We start from the raw sequence: 21,290 nt of genomic DNA on the forward strand, positions 1-21,290 counted from the left end.
GTTGGTTGAGCATCTGACTCTTTGGTTTCAGTTCAGGTCTTGATCTCCGGATTGTGGGATAGAGGCCCATGTCAGGCTCCGTGTTCAGTGAAGGGTCTGCTTATGATTCTCTCCCTCTCCTTCTGCCCCTCCCCACCATGTTTACTCTCTTTCTCTTCCTTTCTCCTTCTCTAAGATACATAAATAAATATTTAAAAAATAAAAAAGATGTTTTGGTTAGTTGGGAACTTTTTTTTATAATTGGGAACTTTTATATATAAAAAAAGAATAATAAGGGCACCTGGGTGGCTCAGTAGATTAAGCATCTCACTCTTGATTTTGTTTTTTGTTGTTTTGTTTTTTAAATATTTATTTATTAAAGATTTTATTTATTTATTCATGAGACAGAGAGAGAGGCAGAGACATAGGCAGAGGGAAAAGCAGGCTCCATGCAGGGAGCCCAATGTGGGACTTGATCCCAGGTCTCCAGGATCACGCCCTGGGCCAAAGGCAGATGCTTAACCACTGAACCACCCAGGCATCCCTGATTTTGGCTCAGGTCATGATCTCAGGGTTGTGAGATCGAGCCTTGCATCAGGCTCCATGCTTATGGGGAGACTGCTTGAGATTCTCCTTCTGCCCTTCCCCCTGCTCATGTTCTCTCTCTCAAATAAATAAATAAAGATTTTTTAAAATTTGCAGCATTTTTTTTCTCTCTCATAGCAACACACAAAACACTGGTGTATCACTTAGAGTCGCTGAAATATATATGCCGCATATATGCACCACCACATAAATATGCATATAATACATACATACAGTATATACAGATTTGGAAGCCGAGACTCTGAAAGGCTGAAGCACCTTATCCAAAATCACATAACCCCAGAGACCACTCTAAAAACACTCAGAGAAAGTATAAAAGTCATTTCACTTTAATACAAAGTCATGTAAAGAAAATCATGTTAGCAAAATCATATGTTCCCTAAATATCTGTGAAATCACCACTGGAGTGTCAATGCCATCCTTTCCTGCATTCTCTCCCTCCCCTCTCTGTTTGGGCTCATGAATTTTGCTGTGACTACATGGTAAAGGCCCAGGTCGCCTGTGAGACCAGACAAGCAGAACACACATCTGCACACTGGAGACCCCTCTGGGGTGGCTGACGTGGAGCAGGAAGTGGGCCTCATTTCACTTTCCTTCTGATTTCTTGATTTCTCTGTGCTGCTTCCCTTGCCCTGGCCAAGCCTTCCGGGGTGTCCAGTTCTGCAGCCAGGGGAGAAATGTCCATGAGAGAGCCTCACCTCCTTTCTCCTTGGTGCTTTCAGGGGAAACAAGTGAGTAAATCCAGTGAGTATGTGTGGCACCGAGATGAGTTTGGAAGTCTTGCTGCATTGACTTCTTGAGTCTGAGAACCTCTGTGTGAACCACGGCTTGAGATCTATGTCTACTTCCCTGATCGGAAAGAGAACCTGGGTATAGAGAGAAAAGGGTCAGGGGGCACAGATTTTTTTTTTTTTTTATTCATGAGAGATACACACAGAGAGAGGCAGAGACACAGGCAGAGGGAGAAGCAGGCCCCATGCAGGGAGCCCGACGTGGGACTCAATCCTGGGTCTCCAGGATCAGGCCCCGGACCAAAGGCGGAGCTAAACTGCTGAGCCACAGGGGCTGCCAGGTCAGGGGGCACAGATAGAACAAAGCTAGGCCTGCAGAACGCTGCCGAATCTGTAAGAGGCTCTTGTAGGCCGTTGACTCAAACGTTTGCTCTGGGCTCCTTGGGGGCAGGCACTGCTCACGGGCTTTCTATCTATCAGCTCATTTCACACTCATAACACTTCGACAAGCTAAGTGCCATCAATATCCCTATTTTATAGACTAGCAAACTGAGGTCCTGCAAGGTTAAGTGACTGGCTGAAGGTCACACAGTAAGTTGCGGAATGGAAAGTTGGATCCAGAGCCCCTTATGCACTGTGCTGTGCACAAAGATGGTATCTGAACCCCCCCCCCCCTTTCTTTAAACTTCAGGAAGTATTATTGTGAAGGAGCATCCCTGTTACCTACAACTATAAAATGGATCTTTGCGATGAATAAAGATTGGCATGTAAATTCTTGGATAAAACCTAGAAATCTCCTGAGACATGAACACCCCATGTTCAGTGTTTCTCCCCATCGTATACAAAGTTTTGAAAAGAGAGAAAGCTATCTGGGGTTGATCACAACGTTCAATCTCAGTGCTAGTTCCAGCTATGAGAAAGTCCCAGAGCTGGCTGGTGGGTTGTAAAGCCAGTGATGGGGACTGGGCTTGTGCTTCTTGTTGAAGACAACTCCCTGCCCCAGCAGAGCACGGGTTGGCAGTTCTGCTGGCAATGGCTGTGGCGGGCCCCTGACTCGTGTTTGTATATAGGCATGAGGGCTCAGCCATCCTCCCATGAACCTCTGCATACTGCCTTCACCCACCAGTTCCCTGTCTCAGGAAGTGACATCATCCCCTGCCTAGTCATTCATGCCAGGAACCCGGGGGTTGTTCTCAGCTCCTCCCCACCATCTGCTACATTTTAGTCATCACACCCCAAATCTGTTCCTAATCCTAACACTTTTCATTTCCTCCACTGCCACCCCCCAGTCCAAGTCACTGTGATGAGCACAACAGCCTTCCCGACACCCCTACAATCCACTCACACCATGGCCAGAACGACCGTATCACTATAGAGAGCTACATCATTCCTCAGCTTAAAACCCTCCATGGCTCCCCACTGCCCTCAGGATAAAGAAAATCCTTCTAGCTTGACCTGCTTCTTCAGAAGATTGTTCATTCATTCATTCACTCATTCATTCATTCTATTAGCTTAATAAGCTTGTCTGACCATGAAATTATGGCCTTGTGCTCATTAGACACAATACCTCAGGCTGGCTTGTGCACAGAACAAACATTTTATTTTTTGCCACATCAAGCCCAAACTCTAAGGGGCCTCTCCTTGAAGAGGCAGAGAAACCAGTAGCTTACATCTCCTGGAAGCCTTATTTACAATGGGATGCCCAGCCAATAGAAGTGCTGAACAAATGTCTCCAAGTGCCCCACCTGGTGTGGCATAGAGATGCTCTTTCCTTCTTACTTTACCTCAGGAGAACCTTCCTTGTGAAAGAAACACTCCCCCAGGCCATGCTCTGACTTGTCCCCCCACACCTCCTCCACAAAACAGAGGGAGCTTTTACATGTAAATATGGTCATGTCACTCTCCAACCTAAAACCCTCCAGTGTCTTCCCAAAGTGTTCAGAGTGAAACTCAAGGTCTTCACTGGGACCCCCTGCCCCCTGCTTTGACTGATCTCAAGCCTCTTGGCTGTTCCCTCCACCAGGAATGCTCTTCCCTCAGATCTTTATGATCTTTCAGGGCCCAGCTTGACTGCCACCTCCTCACAGAAGCCTTCCAGGACTTACCCCTGTCAACTTCTCTCTCCGCTGCCTATTTAATGGATAGCTGAAGATGAAGTGTTAATATACTTCCTTACCTGCACACTCTTTGACTCCCCTGCTAGAGTGTAAGCACCATGAAGGCAAGGGCTTCATCTTGTTCACTGTATCCCCAGGACTTAGAAAATGCCTAGCACATGGCAGGCCCCCAGTAAATATTTGTTGGAGGGATGAATTATTTTGGTTTCATGTAGTCTTGTTTGACAGAGCAGTTTTCCATGCAGGCATTCCAGAAAGTCTGGCAACACTTAACTGAACTATGTATGTGCATATTAAGTGGGCTGTGTGCCCCTCAGATTCAGCTCATCCTTTCTCTGTCCCCTTGTCTACTCAGGAGAGGCTGAGCTCAGTGGACGAGAGCAGCAAGCCAATGGGAGGTGCCAGCAGGTGCTGGGAAGATAGGGAGGGGAGGTGTATTTATGCCCCAGCTCCTTCCCCACCAGGCCTGGTCTTACTAGTTGCTATGTCCTTCTATGGACCCCCCACACACACACACATCCCTTTGCCTCACAGCTCCCTGGGCCCACACTGCCATGCTGGAGTGCTTCTGTATCCCTCGATGTTTCCCTTAACCCTGTTCACGTGTCTGTAAGATGTTCCTTCTTTAAATCTTTTTATTCACTCCTTTTTTTAATTTTTATTTTTTAAAGATTTTATTTATTTAAGGGACACCTGGATGGTTCAGTGGTTGAGCATCTGCTGTCAGATCAGGGTGTGATCCCTGGGGTCAAGTCCTGCATCGGGCTCCCTGCAAGAAGCCTGCTTCTCCCTCTGCCTGTCTTTGCCTCTCTCTGTTTCTCATGAATAAATAAATAAAATCTTAAAAAAAAAAAAGATTGTATTTATCCATTTACTTATTTGGGGGAGAGAGAGAGAGCATGGCCACAGGGAAGGAGAGGAGGGAGAAAAGAGAAACAGGCTCCCTGCTGAGCAGGGAGCCGGATGAAGGACTTGATCTCAGTATATGTGCTGCCAAAGCGAGCACAGGACTTGATCTCAGGACCTCGAGATCATGACCTGAGCTGAAAGCAGATGCATAACCGACTGAGTTACACATCACTCCTTTTATTTATTTTTTAATTTTTATTTATTTATGATAGTCACACACAGAGAGAGAGAGAGAGAGAGGCAGAGACATAGGCAGAGGGAGAAGCAGGCTCCATGCACCGGGAGCCCGACGTGGGATTTGATCCCGGGTCTCCAGGATCGTGCCCTGGGCCAAAGGCAGGCACTAAACCGCTGCGCCACCCAGGAATCCCACATCACTCCTTTTAAATGCACTATTTGTTTCTCTCCAGGACCCTGGCAAATGTCTGCCCCTCTATCCCTCATCACTCACCCATATTAAGTGCCTGGCCCCCAAAGGTATTTGAGATCCTGACTGAGGTGGTTTCTCAGCTCTGTCCAAGAGGTCAGGGGCTGGTAACTGTCACCAGGGCAGACATTCTTGGAGCAGCAAAGGCAAACGGTGTTTGCCTCATGGAGGGGTGGGGGAAAGGCATGCCTCATTGTACTGACACCTGGAGGCTGAGAAGGCATCTTTCAAAGTGTAGTCCAAGGCTTCTCCACATCAGAGTTGCCTGAGGATTTTATTAGAAATCCAGATTTTGGAGTGCCTGGGTGGTTCAGTCAGTTAAGTGTCTGCTTTGGCTCAGGTCATGATCTCAGGGTCCTGGCACCTCATGAGGTGCCGGCACTTGCTGGCACCTCAGCCTGAGTTGGGCTCCCTGGTCAGTGGGGAGTTTGCTTCTCCTGCTCCCTCTGCCCCTCCCCCAACTTATGCTCTCTCACTATTTCTTTCCCTCAAATAAATAAATAAAATCTTAAAAAAAAAAAAAAAAAGAAAGAAATCCAGATTTTTTGGCTTCATTGTAGACCTGACTTCTGAGAATCTGAATTTTACCTTATTTTATTTACTTTATTTATTGTTTGGGAATCTGCATTTATTTATTTATTTATTTTAAAGATTTTATTTATTTATTCATGAGAGACACACACACAGAGAGAGAGAGAGAGAGAGAGAGAGAGAGAGAGGAGAGGCAGAGACACAGGCAGAGGGAGAAACAGGCTCCATGCAGGGAGCCTGACATGGGACTCGATCCTGGGTCTCCAGAATCAGGCGCTGGACTGAAAGTGACGCTTAAACCACTGAACCACCCAGGCTGCTCTGGGAATCTGAATTTAAACAAGTAACCCCACATTCTCTGGTTTGGGCCTTAACACCCAAAGAAATGAGGGATTAACAAGGCAGCATAAACACAAGGGGGGTAATCAAAGGAAACTGTTGTGTTCCAATGATGGGAGACATAGGGTCCACTGAAGTTGGAGGTAAGAGAGGTAATGAATCAGCCCACCCCCATCCTTTTTTTTAAGTAATCTCCACACTCAATGAGGGGCTTGAACTCATGACCCCAAGACCAAGAGTCACAAGCTTCTCCAACTGAGCCAGCCAATTTATGGGACCATAAACTCTAGTAATTATTGTTATTTTTCTTGTTGTTGGAGTAGTAGGTTCAAGTCCTGACTTCACTATTCACTATCTGGGTGACCTCAGGCAAATTACTTTGCCTCTTGGTACCTATTTCTCCAATGGAGATGATGGTAGCTCCTACCTCACAGGGTCACTATGAAAAGTCAATGAATTAATATATGTCAAGTGCTTAGACTGCTGCCTAACAGGGACACCTGGGTGGCTCAGTGGTTGAGTGTTGCCTTTGGCTCAGGTTGTGATCCTGAGGTCCTGGATCAAGTCCCTGCATGGAGCCTGCTTCTCCTTCTGTCTATGTCTCTCCCTCTTTCTCTATGTCTCTCATGAATAAATAAATAAAATAAAATAAAAAAAAAGAAGATTGCTGGGATCCCTGGGTGGCTCAACGGTTTAGTGCCTGCCTTTGGCCCAGGGCGTGGTTCTGGAGTCCCAGGATCGAGTCCCGCATTGGGCTCCCTGCATGGAGCCTGCCTCTCCCTCTGCCTGTGTCTCTGCCTCTCTCTCTGTGTCTCTCATGAATAAATAAATAAAACCTGAAGAAGAAGAAGAAAAGGAAGAAGAAGAAGGAAGAAGAAGGAAGAAGAAAAGAAGAAGAAAAGAAGAAAAGAAAGAAGAAAGAAGATGACGACGACGACGACGAAGAAGAAGAAGAAGACGACGACGACAACGATGACTGCTGCGCAACAGATCTCATAATAGTCCAGCTCAGATTTTCCTAACAGTGGCAGCATGACCAATCAGGATTGTAGAGCATTCCCACCTTGGGTAGCTAGCCAGCCTCCTTGGGCCTCCACTCCATCCTTCAACAATGATTTAGTGGCAATGGGGCAGCAAGTAACTTACAGCTTCCTTATGATTGTCTTCTCCTCCTTGTTACTGCTGGCATTGCTGGTCCTGGAGACAAGGGTGTCTTTTTGTCTTCTTCCTCCCAGGCCTTCTCTTGGAGGAATCAGACCACTGGGGAAAAAGGGAATAAATGGGATGTTTTATTGCAGACCTTCTGTCTGTGAAGCTCTGAAAGTGAAGGGTCTTTTTTTTTTTTTTTTGAAGGGTCTTAATAATCATTATCACATTAATAATATTATCATTGATAGCTAGAGTCAGAGAGATTCTGCTCTTAATAACAAGAATCTCCCCCTGCCACCTTTCCAATATTGATACCTCTTCTTACTTTCTCTTGTCTAACTGCACTGGCTAGTAACCCAAGCTTCTCCACTTTTTAGGAATATGACCATGTTTCAATTCTCTAACTTAAGCCTTGATTTTCTAATAAATCAAATGAGGATAATAAGAGTAACTGCCTCCTAGGACTGAGTGATTAATGATAATCATCATTAGTGAAATAATACATAGCACGTGACATTATAGCAGTGAACAAAACAGACAAAATTATCTCCTATCATGCAATTTCTATTTTTCCAACGGGGAAGGAAGCAATCAATAAACAAATAAATTGGGATCCCTGGGTGGCGCAGCGGTTTGGCGCCTGCCTTTGGCCCAGGGCGCGATCCTGGAGACCCGGGATCGAATCCCACGTCGGGCTCCCGGTGCATGGAGCCTGCTTCTCCCTCCACCTGTGTCTCTGCCTCTCTCTCTCTCTCTCTGTGACTATCATAAATTAAAAAATAAAAAAAATAAAAAAATAAAAAAAATAAACAAATAAATTAAGTGAAAATTTAAAAGTATAGTAAGTCAGATGGTATGTAGAGTTAAATTGATATTGATTGATAAGATATTGAGATCAGTTGACTTAAAGAGAACTAGAGTTATTTCCATGGATTTGATGTATAGAAGCTGGAAGAAAGATGTTCTTTCTCATTTGTTCAACTGGCATTGCCAGCAACCACATTTCCTAAGACTCCCAGAAGGTGTGTCTACAACACAAGATAATGAGGCCAACAAAGCAGACGCAAGGAGGAAAGAAAGAAGCAACAAGTCTCTGGCTTCTCCAACCCTGAGGCCTTGACTGCAGTTTTTTATTTCTGAAAACAGCCCCAAAATCCAAAATCCTTCCCAGGTATGTGGGTTAACAAATTCCTTTTTGTACTTAAGCTAGTTTGAACTGAATTTCTGTCACTTGCAATCAAAGGAAGCCTGACTACAATGCAATATTTCAATGCCTGACCTGGTATAGCTTGTGTATCCACTTAGGTGTTTTGCTGTGGCACCTGCTTGCTACTTTATACCTGTGGTGCTTCCCCCTTCCTACAGATTGGATTGTGTCCCCCAGAATTCAGATGTTGAAGCCCTAAGTTCCAGTGTAATGGTATTTAGAGATGGGGACTTTGGGAGATAATTTTTTTAAAAAATTTTATTTACTTGACAGAGAGATAGACTGAGCACAAGCAGAGGGACAGGCAGATGGAGAGGGAGAAGTAGCCTCGCCGCAGAGCTGGGAGCCCGACATGGGGCTCGATCCCAGGACCCCAGGATCATGACCTGAGCTGAAGGCAGATGCTTAACCTACAGAGCCAAACCCATCCCCAGGAGTTTAGATGAGGTCATTAGGGCAAGGCCCCCATGGTTGGGTTAAAGCCCCTATAAGAGGAGATGTCTGAGGGCTTGCTCTCTCTGCTGTGTACAAGAAGCCACGAAGAGTCAGAACTAACCATGCTGGCACCCTGATCTTGGACTTCTGGCCTCCAGAATTGTGAGAAAAAAAAAAATTCTATTGTTTAAACTGCCTAGTCTGGGTGCCTGGGTGGCTCCAGTCAGTTGAGCATCTGCCTTGGGCTCAATTTGTGATCCCAGGGTCCTGGGATCCAGCTCAAGTCTGAGTCCAAGTCCGAGTCAGGGCTCCCTGCTCAGCGGGAAGTCGGCTTCTCCCTCTCCTGTAGCCCCTCCCCCTTCACTCGTGCTCTGTCTCCCACTGTCCTCTTTCTCAAATAAATAAATAAAATCTTAAATAAACCCAGTCTATGGTATTTTGTTATGGCAGCCCAGCAGACTGACACCTCTTGAGATATGAGTCAGAGAGCACGATTCATCCTTCTCTCTCCTTGGCAAAGAGTGAGCTCTTATTAATTTATTATTTATATATTACAGTAATAATATTAATACAGTATTTATTTGTTACCAATAAACCCCCTTTTCCATGGCCTATTGTTATGTAATACCCTAAACCACATGAGTTAAAACAATGAGGATTTTTTTTTAAAGATTGTATTTATTCATGAGAGACACAGAGAGAGAGAGAGAGAGAGGCAGAGGGAGAGACACAGGCAGAGGAGAAGCAGGCTCCATGCAGGGAGCCCGATGTGGGGCTCAATCCTGGGACTCTGGGATCATGCCCTGGGCCGAAGGCAGAGGCTCAACTGCTGAGCCACCCAGGCATCCCATGATTTATGATTTCTCATGATGGCTCCATTTCTTATTGCCTTGGTGGGGTATGTGGGAGGTAGGTCACATTTGGGGCTGTCAGCTGGGGTACCTCTCTTCTTCGTGTGACCTCTCCCTGGTACTGTATTGAGCTTCCTCATGCAACTATGGTCTCAAGCATTCCACAAGAACAAAAAATTCTACGAGGACAAAAATGGAAGCTGCAACAGGTATCTCCTAACCTCAGAAGCCAAAGAGTATTGCTTCTACCACATTCCATTGGTCAAAGCAAGTCACTGGGCAGCCCAGACTCAAGGAGAGGGAAAATAGACTCTACCTCTTGAGGGGAGGGAAAGTCTCATTGCAGAAGGCATGCAAGATGGTAAAACTCGTGGCCATCTTTGGAAGCAGCCTACCACATCTGCCTCAACTCAAAACAATCACTGGGATGATCTTGGACCTCCAAGCTGATGCAGTTGCTAAGAGAATATCTCAGCTGACATGCTGGTTCCTCTAGAATACAGAACCCAAGTGAGTAAACAGAATCTTGCTGTCAACAGGCCTGTACCAGATGGCAAGTGCACAGCTGCTGCTCTCTGGGAATTCAAAACTGGAAATAAAAGTATGTCGCTCTATTCGCTAACAAGCTGCTCAAGCCTCAGCAGTTCAGCCGTTCCTGTTTTTAACTACCTGTGTCTAAAGTACTTATTAAATGAGAGGAAGACAAGTCTTTCCATTAATGTGGTTCCAACTTCAGCAGAAGGAAGATGATTAAATTCCTGTTGGCAGGGAAGCCTGAGTGGCCCAGTGGTTAAGCATCTGCCTTCGGCTCAGGGTGTGATCCTAGAGTCCCAGGATCGAGTCCCACATCGGGCTCCCTGCATGGAGCCTGCTTCTCCCTCTGCCTGTGTCTCTGCCTCTCTCTCTTTCTGTCTCTCATGAATAAATAAAATATATTTTAAAAATTCCTATTGGCAGAACTCAGCCCTTTTGGATTTGGTTTGCTAGAACATTTTTACTGTACTGCTGCCCCCTTAATGACTTTATATTGAATGAATTTATGTTTTTTTAAGATTTTATTTACTTGAGGGCAGCCCGGGTGGCTCAGCAGTTTAGCGCCACCTTCAGCCCAGGGCGTGATCCTGGAGACCTGGGATTGAGTCTCACATCAAGCTCCCTGCGTGGAGCCTGCTTCTCCCTCTGCCTGTGTCTCTGCCCCTCTCTCTCTCTGTGTCTTTCATGAATAAATAAAATCTTAAAAAAAAAAAAACTTTCCAACGACTTCTCATTTCACATATAATAAAATTAGAGAAAAAAAATTAGAGGTCCTTCCTGTGGCTCATAAGGCATACCTCTCATCCTCTACCTGTGTTCCAACTTCTACCATGTTGGGTCTCTTAAATTAGCCAAGCTGGTTCGCATACTCTGAGCACTTCTCACTCTACTCTTGCCCTACGAATCTTTACATGGTTGGCTGCTTCTTGTCATCCACCTCAGAGGGATCTTCACTGACCACCCGATTAAAAATAGGCCCATCTCCCACCTCCAGCATTTTGCGTCATATGTCATCTTGGTTTTTTGTTGTTGTCATTGTTGTTTATTGAGGGAGAGAAAAAGGAGGGGGGAGGTGCAGAGCAAGAGGGAGAGAGAAATAATCTTAAGAAGCCTCCATGCCCAGTAAGGAGCCCGATACAGGGCTTAATCACATAACCCCGAGATGATGACCTGAGCCAAAATCAAGAGTCAGACACCCAACTGACTGAGCCACCCAGGTACCCATGTCACTTTGTTTTATATACTTTAGAGCACTTACTACCATTATGCTGTGTGTTATTTCAGACTTCCTTATCAATTGCCTATCTTCCCCCTAGACTAGCATGGCTTTCTCTGTTTTGTTCACTACTATACCGGTGCCAGGAATAGCACCTGGCATGTAGTAGGTCTTCAATAAACTGCCTGAGTGAACATCAGAACAAATACATAACATGTCAAGGATTTCCAGGCAGGGTCTGGCTCTGCGGTGCAGGAATGCCCAAAGCAGCAGAGCCCCACCTCTTATAGCACTGCAGCTCTTCCTGCACCACCATTAGCTGGGACTTGAGTTTGTTGCGCTCCTGGAGCACGTCCCTCAGCTCCTGCAGAGTGAAGCGTGGTCGGTTGGGATCTGTCAGGTCGACCACCATTTTGTCTGGTCCCAGGTTTACCTATAAAAAAAAGACGTTGGTTGCTTATACGGTTTCCCTTGTGAAGATGGACTGTTCACCCCAGAAAGGAAAATTCTGTTTTATTACTCCCAGGAACCCTATCAGCTGAGACATTGCCTGTTGGAAGCATCTGGTTAATGCGAAAGAAACAAAAGTTCTAAGTACAGTTCTCCAAGAAAAGAACCACAGCTCCTTGGAGAATGGCTGATTCCAGGTCTGGAATCAGGGAAAGCACGAGATGCACCTGGAGCCTTTCCCTGTGTAAGGAATGGAGACACCTCAAAATGACAGTTTGAAGGAGCTCCCGCTGGCCAGACTGAGATACTCAATTTGAGCATAAAAGTGAATAATAACAGGAATGGACAATAACACTCCACATAAAAGGAGAATTCAGGAGTTCATACTTAAAATTTAAAATTTTAAATTAATTAATTAATTAATGGGGATGTGACGGTTAAGTTTATGCGTCTACCTGACCGGGCTAAGGGATGCCCAGATAGCTGGTTAAATGTTATTTCTTGGTGTGTCTGTGAAGGTGTTTCTGGAAGACATTAATTAGCATTTGGATTGATGCAGGGAGTAAAGCAGATGGTCCCCCTGATGGGTGGGCGGGCATCATCCAATCCACCGAGGGCCCCAATAGAACAAAAGGTGGAAAGAGGGTGAATTCTAGCGGGACATCCTCCTTCTCCTGCCCTCAGACTTTGACACTCCCGGTTCTTGGGCTTTTGGTTCCAGACCAGGACTTAACCATCAGCTCCCCAGATCACAGACTTCCTGGTTCTCCAGCTTGCAGCCTGCAGATTACAAGACTTCTCAGCCTCCATAACTTCATGAGCCAATTCCTCAAATAACTATCCTCTTTATATCATAGCTATATCCCCTAGTGGTTCTGTTTCTCTGGAGAACTCTGATTAATACAGGGAAGGAATGGGCAGCCCAGGTGGCTCAGAGGTTTAGCACCGCCTTGGGTCCAGGGCCTGATCCTGGAGACCCGGGATCGAGTCCCATGTCAGGCTCCCTGCACGGAGCCTGCTTCTCCCTCTGCCTGTGCCTCTGCCTCTCTTTCTCTCTCTCTCTCTCTCTCTCTCTGTCTCATGAATAAATAAATAAAATCTTAAAAAAAAATACAGGGAAGGAAATGGGGAATTTATAGCAAAAGGCCAATTAATGGACGTAGAAGATGAGAAAGTTGAAAAAATCATCCTTTTGGGGCACGTGGCTGACTCAGTCGGTAGAGCATGAGACTCTTGATCTTGGGGTTGTAAGTTCAAGCCCCATGTTAAGTGTAGAGATTACTTAAAAATAAAGTCATTCATTCATTCATTCATTCGAGAGAGCAGAGAGCACAAGTGGGGAGTTGAGGAAGGAAAAGAGGAAGAGGGAGAAGCAGACTCCTTGCCAAGCAGGGAGCCTGATTTGGGACTTGATCCAGGACCCCGAGATCATGACTTGAGTTGAAGGCAGATGCTTAACCGATGGAGCCACCCAGGTGCCCCAAAAATAAAATCTTTATCCCCCCCCAAAATCATCCTTTTTTAAACCAACTTAGTAATAATTGATTCAGCCAGGACTAATGAATGGATCTAAACCTTTTGGGTAAAAATTTGTTGGGGGAAAGAATATTTTGCAGTTTCAAATTATTTTCCCACAACCACTTATGAATGACAAAGGAGAATAAAGGCACCTATACAGTGCAGAAATCTAGCAGACACTACATTAGCTAAGTGATCAAGTTAACAACACCAATAATGGCAAAGTGAGTCAAATGTCTCCTGATACAATGCACTGACTAGGACACAGAATCCCTTCAATGGTATTCCTGCAAAAAAAAAAAAAGAAAAATTTAAATGGTATTCCTGCTAAACATTGTATCACTTGAATTTACCCATAACACATTGGAACAAACCCAAATTGAAGGACATTCTACAAACCAACAGATACATAATCATCAAAAATGTCAGGGTCATAAAAAGACAAGGAAAAGCTGAGGAACTGTTCTAGATTCAAGGCAACTAAAGACATGTGTCAACCAAAAGTACTGTGTAGGGATGCCTGGGTGGCTCAGCAGTTTGGTGCCTGCCTTCAGCCCAGGGCAAGATCCTGGGGTCCTAGGATTGGGTCCCATGTCGGGTTCCTTGCATGGAGGCTGCTTCTCCCTCTGCCTGCATCTCTGCCTTTCTCTCTGTATCTCTTATGAATGAATAAATAAAATCTTTAATACAAAACAAAAGTACTGCGTAACCCTGGACCGGATCCTGCACCAGAAAAAAGATGCTGTAAAGGATATTATTGTGAATTTTGAATAGGGATAGTATATTAGGTCTTTGTATTCTATTCACCTTTTTCTGCTAAATTTGATCATTTATTTGTGGCTACGCAATAATATGTCTTGTGAGATATCCACTGAAGTATTTAGGGTAAAGGGCCCTGATCTTTTACTAATCCTACAACTAACATAATGTCCCTCAAATAGTTGAGAAGGGGGCACCTGGGTGGCTCAGTGGTTGAGTGTCTGCCTTTGGCTCAGGTCATGATCCCAGGGTCTTGGGATTGAGTCCCACCTCAGGCTCCCTGCTCAGTGGGGAGTCTGCTTTTCCCTTTCCTTCTGCTGCTCCCCCTGCTTGTGCTGTCTCTCAAGTAAATAAATAAAATTTTAAAAATAAAACCAAAACAGATAGTTGAGAAAAACTGAATATATAATACAGATACATATTATTTCTGTATATGCACATATATATTACATATATGTGGTTTTGTGTGTATGTATAAATACTTTGGTATATATCTTCTTTTTTATTTAAAGGTTTTATTTATTTGGGAGAGTAAAAGAGAGCATGAGGTGAGGGGCAGAGGGAGAGGGAGAAGCAGGCTCCCTACTGAGCAGGAAGCCTGACATGGAGCTGATCCCAGGACTCCAAGATCATGACCTGAGCCAAAATCAGAAACTTAACCGACTGAGCCACCCAGGTGCCCCTGGTGTATATCTTCAAAGACACACTACACATACACAAAACTGAATACAACACCTGAATCCAGGTGAAAGGTATACAGGTGTCCCTTGTGCTTTTCTTACAACTCTCCCGTAGGTTTGAAATGTTTTCAACCTAAAATTTAAGCAAAGGTTTGAAAACAACTTACATGTCCATGAATAGAAACCCAGTTAAGTAAAAACTAAGGCACAACCACACTGGAACGTTCTGCAGGTGACAGAACAAGGTGCAATATAAAGAGAAACATAACAGTGACCATGTTCCTCTTGTCAGACTGACAAGGATCAGTGTTGTAAGGGCTGTGGGGAAGCAGACCCCAGCACTGATTGCCAGAAGAGTGGGTCTCCTTAGCCTCTGTCAAGTGCAATTTAGCATTACATATTATCCAAATTTCAAATGCTCCTTCCCTTTAATCCAGTGAGTCCCTCTAGGCATTCTCCCCCAGGAGCCAAATGTTAGGATTTTCTGTTAGGATTTTTTGTTGTTGTCTGGAATGTGATGGTTGCACAACATGAATGTACTTAATGACACTTAAGTATGCTCTTAAAAACGGTTAAGGTGGTAAAATTTAAATGTACTTTGTCACAATTAAAAATAATTTAAAAAGAAAAAGAAAAAAAATAAGGTGTATTTTTATGAACTGCCTAGTGGCACTAAGCACTCAATTCTTTCTGCCCTTTACCCCACCCCTGCTCTTAAGACTGCAATTTGGGAGGCAAATGCCATCTCATCTGCTGGCTGATAAAGCTTGTCCACTGAGCCCCATACAAAGAACTCACCCAGCCTCTGTGCAGAGTATGCTGTACACAGTCTGTGGCGGGGCTCCCTCCACATCCTTGTTCCTGGGGTTGGAGGTGGCAGGGATGAGCTCAGAATGTGAGCTGAGCCATCCTGAGCAAGTCATTTAACTTCTCTTGAGTTTCAAAAGCCAGGCTATAAATCATGATACTCAACTATCTCGTATGACAGACACGGAAGTCGAACTGTATCTACAGAGACAGTTGTTACCAGGATGAATGAGTAGGTGAAATAAGTGCATGAGGGAAGTGACCAGAAACCCTCACTCTTTTTCCCCTGTGAACGTCAGCGACTCTCTTCCTGTTGTCCTTTCCTGGCACACTTCTCAGCTTGTGATCTTGTACTGTGGTTCTAGAGGTATGGGAGTCTTACTTCTCCCACTAGACATGAGTTTTGTGAAGGCAGGGTCCTTGACTAATGTATCACTTCAGCCCCAGGGTCCAGCACCATGCCATCACTCATCAAATGTCATTCCAACAAAAAAGGTCAAATGTATATTCCGTGTGTGGTGGGCTTTTTAAAAAAGATATTATTTATTTATTTGAGAGATACAGAAATAGCAACAGAGAGAGAGAGAGAGAATACAAGCAGAAGCAGGCTCTCCACTCTGTCGGGATCGATCCCAGGACCCTGAGATCAGGACCTGAGCTGAAGGCAGATGCTTAACCAACTGAGCCACCCAGGTACCCGTTCGTGTATGGTAGTTCAGACTGGAATCTCTGACTTTCAATCCTGCCTTCACCTCTTACATGCAGTAAGTCCTCTGGCAAATTATTTAACTGTTCTATGCATTCATTTCTGTAAAATGGATATACTAATAGTAAGAGGATTAAATGAGATAGTCCACTTAGAACAGCTTTGTTTTTTAACCGTAGCTGGAGACCCATCAGTAATTCATATTGATTTAATCAATTGCAACAAGAATTTAAAAACTCACAAAAATGGAATAGGCAAGTATGATTCTGCATCATATTTAATAAGGGTGAGTTAGGATAAATTGTTTCTTAAAACTTTTGTTTCATCAATATTGGAAAGTGATATAATGGGTAATTTTGTAAAATGGAGGTATAACATACATGCATTAACCTTGAGTTTATAGCTTGATGATTTTTTAAAAAATTATTTATGGGGATCCCTGGGTGGCGCAGCGGTTTGGCGCCTGCCTTTGGCCCAGGGCGCGATCCTGGAGACCCGGGATCGAATCCAACATCGGGCTCCCAGTGCATGGAGCCTGCTTCTCCCTCTGCCTGTGTCTCTGCCTCTCTCTCTCTCTCTCTCTCTCTCTCTCTCTCTGTGACTATCATAAATAAATTTTAAAAAAAATTAAAAATTATTTATGTTTTTTAAGTAATCTCTACCTTCAACGTGGGGCTCGAACTCATGATCCCCCAACCCCACATCAACAGTCACATGCTTCTCTGATTCAGCCAGCCAGGTGCCCCTAGCTTGGTCACTTTTTAAAGATACTTTATTTTAGAGAGAGAGCAGGGGAGGAACAGAGAGAAAGGGAGAGGGAAAAGGAGAGAATCTTCAGCAGACTTCCCACTGAGGGTGGAGCCCCCACCAGGGACTGGGTCCCAGAACCCTCAGATCACGACCTGAGCCAAAACCAAGAGTCTGGCATTTAAGCCACCGAGCCACCCAGGTACCCCTTGATGATTTTTAGCATAGGTGTACACCCATGCAATCACCCTCCTCCCACTCTCCCTCCCTGGGGTTACCATCAATCCATCTTCTATAAATACAGATTATTTTGCCTGTTCCTGGATTTCACATAAATATATAGTAGGCTCTCTTGTGCCTGGCTCCTCTCAGTGTAACATCTGTGAGAGTCACGCACACAATTGAGTGTATCAGCTCTGCTCTTTCTCACTGCAGTGTAAATATTCCACTGTGTGACTATACCACAATTTTAAAATCCATTCTCCTGTTGTACTTATTACAGTTTGGCACAGTTCTGGATAAAGGTGCTCTGAACATTCTTTTTTCTTTTTTAAGACATTAATTTTTTAATTTTAATTTTATTTTTTAAAAGATTTTATTTATTTATTTCTGAGAATACACAGAGAGGAGAGAGAGAAGCAGAGACACAGGCAGAGGGAGAAGCAGGCGCCATGCAAGGAACCCGACGTGGGACTCGATGCCGGGTCTCCAGGATCAGGCCCTGGGCCGAAGGCGGCTCTAAACCGCTTGAGCCACCCGGGCTGCCCCAAAGACATACTTTTTAAAAAAGATTTTATTTTATTTATTTATTCACGAGAGCCGGGGGTGGGGGGGTGGGCAGACATAGGCAGAAGGAGAAGCAGGCTCCCCATAGGGAGCCCGGTGCAGGACTCGATCCCAGGATTCCGGGATCAGGGGACCCGAGCTGAAGGCTGACCCGCAACCACTGAACCACCCAGGTGTCCCTAAAATTTATTTCTTACTCTAAGTCAAGATTCTCGAAATCTGACGGAGCGTGTTGGAAATGCAGATTCTCAGGTCCCACTCCAGACCTGCTGAATGAGAAACTCTGGGGCTCGGGCCCACCAGTCTGTGCTTTAACGGACACTCCTGGTGGTGTCCCTGCACGCCGAAGCCTGAGAGCCGCTGCCTTAGGTCAGAAATGCTGGAGGCCCCCGATTCGGAACAAACGCAGCAAGGGCTCAGCACCTAGTAAGTGCTCAATAAACGGACCCTTAAGAATGCTGCAAATCTGAGGGCTGGAGCGGCGCTGTGGCTGTTGTCGGGGGCTCGGGGCCGCCGAGTGCGTCCTCCCAGCCAGCCCAGGCTGCTCCCGCCGGACCCTGGCTCCCGCACTCACCTCCTGGACGGCCGCAGAGCCCTCGGTCCGCAGCCCCTCCACCTCCTTGCGGAGGCTGTCCCTCTCCATTCTCAGCTCCTCCACCATCAGGTTGCCCTCATTGACCAGCGTCTCCAGCATCTCCAGGACGCGGACGATCTTGAACTGCAGCTGTGTCACCCGAGGGTCGCTGCCCAGGGCCATCAGCTCGCGGCCGATCACGTAGGAGATGTCATACACGTCCTCGGCGGTCAGCTGGAAGGGGCTCTTGCCCAAAGCCCCCTCGGGCCCACATTCGTCCCCTTCCTCCTCCTCCTCCTCCTCCTCCTCCTCCTCTCGCAAAGGGGGCTCCTCCATGGCCACCCAGACCGCTCAGCCACAGGAGCCGCTTTCTCAGAATCTCCAAAGTTACAACTTCCTCCCGGCGCAGAAAACTTTCCGCTGGGTTGAGACCCTGCCTGCTCGGGGCGGGGGATGGCCGGGAGCGGCCAATCCGCGGCCGAGGGGTGGGCCCGGGGCGCAAAGGCCGCGCTCGGAGACTCCCAGGCCCGCACGACGGGTGCGCCCGCCCCGCTGGGTCTGCGCAGGAGGGCGGGCTCCAGGATGTTGTCTGGGTGCACGAGAAGACAACACAGAGGGAGGACGGGCAAGTAGAGGAACCGGGAGGTTAAAGGGTGAGCGCGGTGACCGCCGGCTGGGAGCGGTTGCGAACCGGGTGGGGGAGGAGCGGCCGCTGAGCCCCGCCCCCTGGTGACCGCGGCCGCCGCGGCCGGGTTTCCATGGAGACGGGGGCGGAGTTTCCACGGGGAGCCCCGGAACGCGGGCAGCAAGCGCACCGCTTTTTCCTTTCTGTGCTCAAGCTTTCCAGCCATAGATTTTGCATTCTCCGTGGAGGAAGATCCGGGTCCCTGTTTGGCGGGTATTTTCAGAAGTTTGCAGCAAAACAGGACAGCGGTTGGTGTCTGCGCGTGGGAGTCAAGAGACCTGGGTTGCACAAGAGTCCTGGGCCCGTTGTCGCCGGTGGCCTCTGCCTCTCAGTAAAATGGAGAATCCCTGCGCGATGCCCTTTGCGGACTCCTGGGTCTCTCTCCTTAGCGTTGCAGCCTTGCAACGTTACTTAACCCTCAGTTCCCTGCTCAGTGAATAAAAGTACCTACGTGGTAAGGTTGCTGCAGGAACATGCGAGGTCATGAGATAATGCGTGTGACAAAAGCACTTCGGGAGTTACCCAAAACAGTGCTCGCTTCGGCAGCACATATTCTAAAAATGGGAGTTACTCAAAACATGTTAGCTGGTGTTCGTCATCGTGTCCTCCAATAAACATGGAACTTGTGCGGGAGATACGTGGCACGCGGGCTGGGGTGGAAGAAGTAATAAAACAAAAATCATTCTCTGCTTTGAAAATTAGAAAGCATTATACAGACAGGGTTAGTAAGAATATTAGCAGTGTGGATTACAAAACCGTTATTTTAGGTTTGATTCGAACTTTGTGATAGTCATAGGCAGAAAACTTAGCAGTGGAGCTTGCCCTTTTCCCAGGAATATATTGCTAGCTTTCTTTGTGGTAGATACACCTGATTTTCTCTACACTGAGGTTCTAGCATCACTATGTTGAGTGGCCAAGGATTAAAATAAGCAAAAAGCAAAGCAGGCAAACAAAATAGACACCATTTTCAGAGGGTACAATATTCTAATAATCAAAGCCAGGCTTCTGGGCTCAGTAATCCATAAATCAAGCAGATATGACTACACCTAGTCATTAAATAAGGAGATAAAATGTTAGGCTTGCCATAAATAAAATATGGTATATCCATACAATGGAATATTATTCCACCATCAAAAGAAATGAAGGAATAGAATAGAGTGCCCAGAAATTTGGTCAGTTTTCAACAAGGGTGCCAAGACCTTTCTTTGGGGAAAGGACAGTCTTTTCAATAAATGTTGTTAGAAAAATTGAATACCCACATGTAAAAGTATTAAGGTGGACCCTTGTCTTACACCATATATACAAATTCACTCAAAATAGATCTGAAACATAAAGCTATAAAACTCTTAGAAGAAAACATAGGAGAATAGCTTTATGTCACTGGATTTAGCAATGATTTCTTCAAAAGCACAGGCAACAAAAGAAGAAATAGATAAATGGGACACGTCAACATTTAAAACTTGTGCAACCAAGACCACAATTAACAGAGTATAGTGAAAAGGCAACTTGCAGAATGAGTGAATATATTTGCAAGTCATATCTTTTAAGGGATTAATATCCAGAATGAATATATATATATATATGTGTTATAGGAGCGTACAGTGATTAAAAAATGATTTTAAATAAATAAATAATGTACAAAGTAAAAATAGATGCAAAATCGTCAGCAGGATACTAGCAAACAGAATTTAGTACTACCTAAAAATTATTATATACCATGACCAAGTAGGGTTTATTCCAGGGATGCAAAGCTAGTTCAGAAGACAATCTATGAAATCCACCATGTTAACAGGATAAAGATCACACACACACACACACACACACACACACACACACACACACACAACTATTAGAACTAATAAATAGCTTAAGGTTACAGGATACAAGATCAATATACAAAAACCTATTGTGGGATTCCAGGTGGCTCAGTTGGTTAAGTGGCTGCCTTTGGCTCGGGGTGTCTCTAGGTAATGGGATAGAGCCCAGCAACAGGATCCCTGCTCAGCAAGGAGTCTATTTCTCCCTCTGCCCTTCCTCCCCCATCCCTGCTCATGCTCTTTCTCTCTCTCTCTCTCAAATAAATAAATAAATACATACATACATACATACATACATACATACATACATAAATAAAATTTTCAAAAAGATTTTATTTATTTATTCATGAGAGACACGCAGAGGCGGAGACAGAGGCAGAGGAAGAAGCAGTCTCCACCCAGGGGCCCTGATATTTTGTAGTTTTCAGTGTGCAAGTCTTGTTCTTGTTTTGTTCAATTTATTTCTAAGTATTTTATTCTTTTCAATGTCATTGTAAGTGGAATTATGTTCTTCATTTTCAGATTATCCCTTGCAAATGTATAGGAATGCAATTTTTTAAAAAAATTTATTTATTGGGACATCTGGGTGGCTCAGCAGTTGAGCTCAAGGCCTGATCCCCGGGTCCCAGGCTCAAATACCATATTGGGCTCCCCGCAGGGAGCCTGCTTCTCCTTTTGCCTGTGTCTCTGCCTCTCTCTCTGTGTCTCTCATGAATAAAATAAAATCTTA

General features: G+C 45.4%; 2 protein-coding genes and 1 long non-coding RNA gene across 6 annotated transcripts in view; 2 read left to right on the forward strand and 1 right to left on the reverse strand.

Moving 5' to 3' along the window:
• LOC121475560 (N-lysine methyltransferase KMT5A) overlaps positions 1-21,290 on the forward strand; it is a 72,794-nt gene that overhangs the window by 22,998 nt on the left and 28,506 nt on the right. The gene's annotated exons all lie outside the window — the stretch shown is intronic.
• RILPL2 (Rab interacting lysosomal protein like 2) lies at positions 892-18,730 on the reverse strand. Its single transcript, XM_041728932.1, has 4 exons — positions 18,059-18,730; positions 11,313-11,464; positions 6,786-6,899; positions 892-1,451 (listed from the first exon to the last, which is right to left on the reverse strand). The coding sequence occupies exons 1-4, from the start codon at positions 18,392-18,394 to the stop codon at positions 1,427-1,429; spliced, it is 627 nt and encodes a 208-aa protein (XP_041584866.1). The 5' UTR covers positions 18,395-18,730; the 3' UTR covers positions 892-1,426.
• Positions 18,571-19,212, forward strand: LOC121475567. Its single transcript, XR_005983781.1, has 2 exons — positions 18,571-18,711; positions 18,898-19,212. It is a non-coding gene; the product is annotated as an uncharacterized LOC121475567 (long non-coding RNA).

This window comes from Vulpes lagopus, chromosome 14, assembly GCF_018345385.1.
Source record: "Vulpes lagopus strain Blue_001 chromosome 14, ASM1834538v1, whole genome shotgun sequence".
NCBI lineage: Eukaryota > Metazoa > Chordata > Mammalia > Carnivora > Canidae > Vulpes > Vulpes lagopus.